The 9,207-nt window shown below is 52.0% G+C and overlaps 1 protein-coding gene across 2 annotated transcripts; it reads right to left on the bottom strand.

Moving 5' to 3' along the window:
- Nucleotides 1-147: 147 nt before the first annotated feature.
- Nucleotides 148-8,913, bottom strand: EIF3J (eukaryotic translation initiation factor 3 subunit J). Of its 2 annotated transcripts, none has more exons than XM_048955816.1 (8): nt 8,790-8,913; nt 8,607-8,710; nt 5,065-5,122; nt 4,733-4,824; nt 3,956-4,070; nt 2,926-3,084; nt 1,911-1,984; nt 148-1,197 (listed from the first exon to the last, which is right to left on the bottom strand). In XM_048955816.1, the coding sequence occupies exons 1-8, from the start codon at nt 8,812-8,814 to the stop codon at nt 1,066-1,068; spliced, it is 759 nt and encodes a 252-aa protein (XP_048811773.1). In that variant the 5' UTR covers nt 8,815-8,913; the 3' UTR covers nt 148-1,065. The 2 variants fall into 2 exon arrangements, with proteins under 2 accessions (XP_048811773.1, XP_048811774.1); XM_048955817.1 differs by having other exon boundaries at nt 148-1,194.
- Nucleotides 8,914-9,207: the final 294 nt, after the last annotated feature.

The raw sequence follows: 9,207 nt of genomic DNA, 5'->3' as shown, positions 1-9,207 counted from the left end.
CAGGGCAGCCGTGGGGACGAGGCCTCACCTGGAGCTGGGAGCCAGCGTGTTCAGCTCTGGGCTGCGGGTGAGGGTGGCAGTGGGGCAGTCCAGGCTCAGCAGGAAGGCAGCAGGATGCTTAAAGAACTGGGCCAAAGCCTGCTATAGTGAAGTCCTCACAATAGTGATTTTTATTAAATTAGTTGCTTTATAAAACATTGCAGATGTCATAATTGTTAACGTAACAATTTGCCCCACTGTAGTAACTGCTGCAGTTTGCCAAGCAAGTTGTTTTTAAATGAAAGAAAACAGCCGAGTCATGAAAGAGCGACCGCAGCCCAGGAGACCAAAGTCGTGTTTGATTTTGTACACTGAAACCAGGCGATGAACTGTTAAAGAAGACCCAACCCATACAGCTGCATTAGTAGAAATTTAGATGAACGGAAACTCAACTTCATACTCACAGGTTTTTGTTTTGTTTTTCCCAATCAGGAGCTCTGTCCCTGCTCTCACCCAGCACTGCTGTGCTGCTGTCAGGCTGTGGAGCAGCGCATCTCAGCGACGCCTCCAGGTCTGAAGTTAGCAGTTCCCCTTCACAATACACTGAAAACCTCAAGCTCTAACGTAAGACAAAGCAATTGTAGAACTAAGTGCACACCCATCATGCCCTCTGCAAACTGCTTTTGTTCATCCAACAACTCATTCAGGGAGGTACAGTTAAGGCCGTATCGCAGAACTGTGCCGCTGGTAACACTTTGCCTCTTTGAAATTCATTTCCAATTTGGTTACTATAAAATCAAACAGCAACAATTATTGTTATCAGAATTCGGCAGTTTCGGTTTGGTGGTTTTTGGTTGTTCCTTTTTTTTTCCCTGTAATCTACGGAGCTTCTGAGCTGCTTCCTTCCAGCGCCTCGAGCACAGAGCAGGAATGGCAGCACTTCAGCACCGCCTGCCGCGCTGAGCCACCAGCACAGAGACACTGCAGCTTTGATAATAGCATTTGGCAGAATTTAAAGAAAGAAAGTTGTGCTACATGTTTAAGGGGTTATGGGCAACAGAAAGACAACAGAAGGGGAGATAAATGTCACATGAAGTCTTCAAACTCTTGTACGTATTCTCCATCGTATCCTCCATAATCAGCCAGGTCATCTTTCATAGTAGCCTTTAAACCACCTCCAGGCACGACACCTTTTTTCTTCTTTTTGGCTTTACTCTGCTTAAATAGGAAGGAGGGTGTATTTACTTACACATCCACAGCAATTTGTCTTCCTTCTGACTTGAGTAGAGCCTCAGAGGAACGAATACCTGCATCACTGCTCCCCAGTGCATGCTGCACTGCCAGTCATTTCTACCTGAGCACCCAAAGCAATCTCCTCCCAGTACAGCTGCTGCACTGCCCAGCGTCCCACAGCTCCCTGCATCGCAGACATTCCCAGCTCCTCCTTCATCCTATGTCACTGAGCCTCTAGGCAAGTAGCACAGCTGTGGCTAGAGCTCCTTCTTGTAAAACCAACAATCAAATTAAGGAACTTATGTGGTTTTTATCACTGTTGTGGCTGAATACAGATAGATAGATAGATAGAGCAAGGAAAAGTCCTAGATAAACTTAAATGAACACAGCTGGATAAACCTCTGCCTTGCTGAGCTGGCCTCTCCATTGCCAGGACAGCACCAGGTGAGCACACAGCTCAGCTCCATGTCTATCAGCCAAGGCTTTGGCCTCTGATCTGAATTCAATGAACTCCTGATTATCTCACACATGTAAAGGCATTTTGTTTTAGATCAGTATCCAAAATGTAACGTCCCCTACTGTCACACACAGCACAATCAGCAGTTCAGGTCAGTGCTGGACCTGTTGTGCCGTGCAGGCAATGAGCACCTTCAGCAGGTGCTGCTTCTGCTGCAGCCAGCTGTGGGAGCAAGTCTTACCTTCTCCTGTTTCTGTTTTTCACTGCATAGTACCGTCAAGGAATTTGTGATCTTTTTCAAGTCATCAATTTCCACTACAGAAGAGAAAAAAGAGATTCCTCATCAGTACTGTGCTCACATACCCCATCACCACAATTCTCTCATGACTGCAGAGGTAAGCATTAGCACTAAGGAAACACTGGCACTTGCTCAATTTAAAACAGCAGAACAGACTGGGTAATTATTCCAGTCCTTGTGATCAGCATGTGCTGTTCACAGTGCTTTGTAACACTGCTGGAACGGTGCAGAAGGGAAGGTGCAGTGTACAGTCTTAACAGGGAGATGCTTGAACAATTGGAGCAAAATAAGAATGCAGTACAGTAAAATATCAGCTCTTTTAGACACCCAAAAAAGAGCAGTGCAGTATTAAGCTGCCCAAGAGGCTGCGGATCCTTCACTTCAGCCCTGAGATCGTACAGCACTGCTGCAGGCAGCCCTGTGTGCACAGCCTTATGCAGCATCCAGCCACCACGTGGCTGAAAGGCAGCGCGAGCGAAGCACAGCAAAAGGGCTCAAACAACCGATCCACCAACTGCTTCCACCAACCAGAGCAGGGCAAAAACAGGGCTGTGAGGTACTTTATCTCTGTATGGTCACATGCTGAATTCCAGAACAATTAATCTGTAGTCTCGGAATTACAAGACCTCACTTTTGTAACAGTTTTCCCAGCAGAGCTGCTGCCGTTACTGGCTCAGAGAAACATTTATGTTCCAGAAACTGCTTCAAGAGAGAGGGGTGAGATCGAGAGCATGGAAACCTGCAGTTCTGGTGACTGTTCTGAGGTGACCACAGGAAGACCAACAGTCGCACAAGCACCTGCTGCACAAGCACACTGGTTGGGACAGAGCCTCCCACTCAGTGACACTCTGCTCAGCACCATTAATCTTGGTTTCGGTTTTGAGTCCACAGCTCACCCTCAAGGTCACCCTGCTACAATCCTGGCAGTGGATTCTAGGAAGCCCTTCACTTTACTTACATGAAATACAAACGTCTCGAACTAATGCTTCCAAAAAGCTGGCGTAATGTAAGGACTTTTCATACTGTGTGATTTTCTCTTTTAGTAGTTTGCCAAATTCCGTAAAGTCATCTTTTGAAGAGGGATTCATGGCATCTATTCCACAAGTGTTATTTACACCTGCGAGGGAAGGCACACGTGTTAGAAGAACACACTGGCTGTGGTCTCTGAAAGATGACACCAAAGAAAAGAAACGCATTCAGTTCTCCCCTTCTCATCAAGCACTGCCAAAGCAAAGCTTCCTCCCATCTTCTGCAAACAAAGCAATGGCCGAGTGAGCAACCTGCAAGGCACAGGGCAGTGCTGGCTACACAGAGCCCCCCTTCCTTTAACAGGGAATTCAAAACCCGAGCTCCTCAGTGCCAAATTCTGCTGGTTCTTTACAACTGTGTTAAGCAGAGCCCCTCCCCATTCAGGCACCATCCTCTTCCTGAAGGCACACAGCAGCTTTCACTGAGCAAAGCAGCAGGCTTCACACTGCCATACTTCGGCATCTTCGCCCTTGTGTCACAGCATAAGGGCAGGAGAGAACAAACCGCCCTGCATCCACTTCTGTCTACCCAAGGGAGCAAAGTCACCCCACAAGGAAGCAGCCACCACAGACTGCCTGACACGAAGCACACACACACTGCACTGTGCCATGGGGCCCAAAGCCAACCAGGCTGAAGCCGTAAGGCTCTGCAGAACAGCAGAAGGCAGCACTTCTCTCACACACTCATCCGTTCACCAGAAACACCAATTCATGGGGAAATTCAGCCGGCCATCTTCCTCCTATTCCCTCTGACCAAAATGTTAAGGAGTAACCCCTTATACTGCACAGACACTTCTGCAATTACTCCTTAGTACCAGAGTAGTTTCCAGTAGCATGGATTTAAAGCCACGCTGACTCTCAGCAGCACAACCTGTGTGTGCTCTCACAGCCACATCCCCACCAGTTGCCTGCAGGATGTCTGCACACCCCTGAAAGCTTCACCATGGCACAGCAGCTTACCGAACGTTTCTTTTGCTAACTCAAGGTCTGACTCCTCTTGCAATTTCTTTAGTCGTAGTTTGTCTGCTAACTGTTCTTCTGGTGTAAGTTCTTTGTGTTCCTCTGGAGCCTCTAACTGCATTTAAAACAAAACAAAAAAGAGCACCCACATAAATACAGGGAGCATTGAGGGGAGGTGTCACAAGAAACCGTGTTTTTTCCAGCACCATTTGAGTAGCTCACTTCTGTCTGAAGTCCTCCAAGCATGTACAAACCCAACAACCATCCCAATTAATCATAACAACACCAACTGCTTAATTTCTCTGCAATTGAATCGAATTACAGAAATAACACATCCATTCTTGTGGCATGCACGGAATCATAGAATGGTTTGGGCAGGAAGGGACCTCAAGGATCACGAAGCTCCCACCCCCCACCGCAGTCAGGCCCACCAACCTCCACACTTCATACCAGCCCAGGCTGCCCAGGGCGCCATCCAACCCCTCAAACACCTCCAGGGACCATTTAAGATACAGGCTTACAGAAAGGACGCCTTTTGCATTTCTGCACTGCCCTGGGAGCACAGGCTGCCGTTCAAAGCTCACTACCCAGGGATAATGACCCCCCAGGAAGGCCGAACCCAGGTGTCCCCTCCTCTCCCCACAGTCCTTAACACTGGCAGCTCCACGTGTGAAGCGCAGAGCTGCCGTTTGCTTCAGCCCATCAGCCAGGATCTCCACAGCTGCTGCTCAGCCCCCAAAGCAACCCACAACCAACCCACAAAGAAACAGGAATTACCCTTTTTTTAAGCTCCTCTTGCTTTTTCTTTTGCTGCTTTTCTTTTTCTTTTATCTTTTCTGCTATTTTCTTTTTTTCTGAAACTTTGGGCTCTGTAAGACATTCAACAATACGGCACTTGAGGTCTCCTGGAGTTTTTTTGAATAACCAGGAAAACACAAAGAGAAAGAGGCAGAGCTCAGATGGCAGCACCTGAGCTGGGGGGTTAAAAGACTTGCTCTGTCAAAACCAAAACTAATCCTGTTTGGAACATGTTTTAGACTCTGCAGACACAGACAAAAGCAATGTCTGTAGCAATGCTGCACACAGCGATGTGAACTCCTGAGTCTCACCTTGTTTCACCTCCGTCTCCTTCACTTCCTCCTCTTCCTCCTCGTCATCCCAGTTATCCTACAAAGTAAGTTTTCATTGAGATAAATGCTCATAAGACACTTTTACATATTATTTCTACTTGTTAGGCAAACACAAAGGACAGCAGCTTACATACAGCCTTTTAGATGCTCTCAAATCCATTAAAATTATGTAGCTGAGTTAGGAAGTGGGGAGTATTTCACAGTTGGAGCTGTGAAATAAGGACACTGATCTGGGAGCTGAGCAGTGTTTCAGGACCAGTTATCACTGAGAAAAAGGCAGCTTTAATCAAAGAATGGGAAAGTTCCTGTTGGTACAGCTGGGAAAGTGGCCAATCCAATGCCAGCCCCAGGACCACAACCTGCCCTCAGCCAGCAGCTGTCACTCCCCTGCAAGGCAAGGGGCCATCGGAAGTCCCTTCCCACACACGAGCTGCTGCTCTTCAACAGCGACCACATTTCTGAGCCTTTCCAACCATCCCAGCTGTGGCCCTTCTCAGCACCTCCCACGCTCAGGCCCTTCTCTGAGCACCCAGCCCTTGTGCCCCGTGACCCAGTGCATGCTTGCACCTCAACACGCAGCATGGAGCAGATGAACGTGGAGGAAGCACGCCTTCCAACAGAACTGACCCGTTTATGTCACCTGCAGGTTTGCCAGCAGCAGCTCTGCAGTCCCTTCCCAATAGTTAGCTGGGTATGATTTATGGGAACACATGTTCTTCCCCTGGTACCCTTCCAGATTCTACTGATGCCCTCTGTATGGAGATCAGCGCTCTAAAATCGACCTGAAGGCGCACGCCTGGCAGCACACAGCCTATGCACCACAAGGTAAAGCCAAGAAATCACTCACACAGGAATCCAATTTCAGTTACCTGTATCAACGGAACCTGCAAGCTTAAGAGACTAGCTTTGGCAAGGCCTGCTATACACAGAAGTCACACAGACCGTGGGCACATTATGGGTGAGCTCTGCAACCGTAAGCCCTGAATTCTGAGCTGCACCTCAGAGCAGAACGTGAGCAACATCCCAGCCATTCACCCAGAGGAGGAACGCGGCGTCACAGCGCACTGCGTCCCCACACCTCCCTGGGCTAATTGGCACCCATGGGAGAGCAGGCTTCCCTTCCACATTCCAAGAGGCTGACTTGAATTTGCAGCAGCACTCATCTAGCTCCTATCTAATTAAGTCTGTTACACCCATTTCTTAAGCAGCCATTTTCACCACCTCTGTGCTCTCTGCCATGGCCCCGGCCCCAGCCCGCACAGAGAGAGGTTTCAATCAAGCGCCGTGTGGCACAAAGCCCACAAGGAAGGAGGGCAGCACGACCGGTGGGGCTGAAGGAAGCGCTCCACGCCTGCAGCCTCTCCTGGGCACAGCCTGCCCTGCAGCAGCAGCTCCTGCTCCCAGGCACCTGTTAGCAGTGCAGCAGGAGCGTGCAGGAGATGCTTCTGCGGCTCTAACTGGAGTGGGAGCAGCCCCAGCCCAAGCGCTCGGAGGAAAGGAGACCCACGGCAGTACCACAGCTCTGCAGCACTGCGCCCAGTAACACAGCAGGACACGAGGAGCTGAAAACCTGCAAGTATCCCACAGCTCTCCTGCACACGTACTTCACTAAAACAAGGCTGGAATTGCCTTCCGCTGCACTGAGTAACTGCTGACCAGAGCGGCTCTCCCTGTTCCACAGCCACCCTGAGCACAGGGCAACGCAGCGCCCTGCCCAGACCAGAGGGCAGGAGCAGGGAATGGCAGCGCTCAGTCCCAGCTGAGCTCCTCCACAAGCACTTTGCCAGGCCACAGCCTCCCACTTTGGCTTTGCTGAACCAAGAACTGCCCAGGGATAAGTAGAGGAAACCCCTTGGCACCAGGCCTGCCTCCTGGGAAAGCTGTGCTGGGGTAACAGCCCAGAGCAGCTGTGTTATCAACGAAGATGATAATTTTAAACCTGGAAAGTCAGTGTTTCCAGAACTTAGGAGTTACTGTAAGATCATTATCAAAACAAGTGCAAAATAAACTACAGGATCTGAATACGTACAAAAGGTAGGAAAAATGTGAACACGGGAAACACTCTGTGCTCAGATTTTAGGCCACTTTTTCTCATATCCATGCTTCAAGGCTGACCCTGGCAAACAAGGTATCCAGAGCTTAAGTAACAATTTCCCAGACTCAGTTCTGAGACGTTTAGCATTTAAACAAAAAGAAGAAATCGAAATGAAACACTTCCATTTGCTGGACAGGTCCTCCTCTCCAGATACAGCTCCAGTACTGAAAGCGTAACCTCTGAGAAAGAGGGAAGAAGCCAATTCCTGGCACACGTGGAAAGCTTTGTTCTTTTATTCCAGCAGCCACCGAGAGCAGAGGTGTCTCTATGAGTGACACTTCACAGACCAGTTCTCCTGGACAAGCTGCGTCATACCAAAAAGGTTTCTCACTTCCAAAGGAAGGCAGAAAAGCAAACTTCACAAATACTCTCTGTATAACACGTGTACATACATGTATAGACACACACAAATATGAAGGCTGTATACAGTGTTACATACGTGCACACAGTCACGCTGTAACCATTCTGCTTACAGATGACTGCAGCCCCTGTATACTGAGATACCTCTGCTCACCTTGCCTGCTGTACTGCCACAGCAGTGATAACCACAGGGTGTGGGTGTTACTGCGTTTCAGAAGCAGAATAGACAGCTCCTAACTTACAGAAATATTTATCTATATAAAGAGAACGCTTGTTCATACTACTTACAGAAAAAGTACCACCCTAAGCTCCAAGGGCAATCGCATTGGTGCTTCCCAAGATTCTCCTAACACAGGCACAGCCTAACCAAGCAGAGCAGTGAGCCCTCACCCAGCACACATTCATGGGATCAGAGAATGGCCTGGGTTGCAAAGGCCCACAGTGCTCATCTGGTTCCAACCCCTGCTACATGCAGGGTTGCCAACCAGCAGACCAGGCTGCCCAGAGCCACATCCAGCCTGGCCCTCAATGCCTGCAGGGATGGGGCATCCACAGCCTCCTTGGGCAGCCTGTTCCTGTGCCTCACCACCCTCTGGATGAAAAACTTCCTCCTAGTATCCAACCTAAACCTCCCCTGTCTCAGTTTGCTTTGCAGGGCTTCACACCCGCACCCACAAAGTGGTGACCAGGTCACTCCAAGCACAGCACAGCACAGCGGAGTCCCGGTGCGATGCCCACGTGCTGCAGCGCCGCTTCCGAAGGCTCGCAGATGGCGGAGCGGCGGAAGGGCCGCACAGAGCTGTGACAGAGCATCGCCCGGCCCGGCCGCCCAGCCGCCGCTCCGGCCCGGCGCCGGCTCCTCCCCATGCCAGTCCCGTCTCTGCCCGCTTCTGGCCCGACGCCGCTCTCCGAGGCCTATCGCTACCGGCCCGCGCCGAGGCCCGATTTCAGCCCGGCTCGGCTCCGAAGCTTTGAGGCGAACCCGTCGGGGCCGCCCCGGAGCCGGCCGGGCGGGATCGAAGCGACGGCGGCCCAACCCGAGCCGAGGAGCCCCGTCCCCGCGCACCTTCACGTCGTCCTCCTCGTCCTCGCCGGCCCAGCGGTCGCCGGCCACTCCCGCCGGCACCAAGCGCTTCGCCACCGGCTCCGCCGCCTCGAAGGTGTCGGCGTCTGCGGGGGGAAAGCAGAGCGGGTGAGGAGCGCGCGGCCCGAAGGCCGAGGCCCGCGCAGCCCGAAGGCCGCCACCTACCCCAGGAATCCGCCTCCGCCGCCATCTTCCCGCGGGAGCGCGGCCGCCGGCGCGGGCACTGCGCTGTGAGGCGGGCGCTGCGCTAAGCTGTGAGGCGGCCGCAGACGGTGGGCCCGGCGCGCGCCGCGCGGAGCACCGTGGGAGCGCGCCCCGCCCCTTCGGGCCGCGCGCGGCCTCTTTCCGCCATCTTGGGAGGACTGAGGGAACGGGCACGCCGCCATCTTGGGAGGGCAGAGCGGCCGCTCCGCCTCCGCGCTCCCCCCCGGCGGGGCGGGGCGGGTCTCCGTGCCGTCGTGCGAGTGGTGCGGGGAGCCGTAGAACGGCTAGTGGCGGATCGCTCGCCCGCTCCGCGTATGGCGGAAACATAAGAGTCGCCATCACGGCAGCACGAGCCCGTAGAATACGGCCCCGGGGCGCG

Source organism: Lagopus muta, chromosome 10, assembly GCF_023343835.1.
Source record: "Lagopus muta isolate bLagMut1 chromosome 10, bLagMut1 primary, whole genome shotgun sequence".
Taxonomy (NCBI): Eukaryota; Metazoa; Chordata; class Aves; order Galliformes; family Phasianidae; genus Lagopus; species Lagopus muta.
This window is presented reverse-complemented; position numbering and strand designations above follow the sequence as displayed.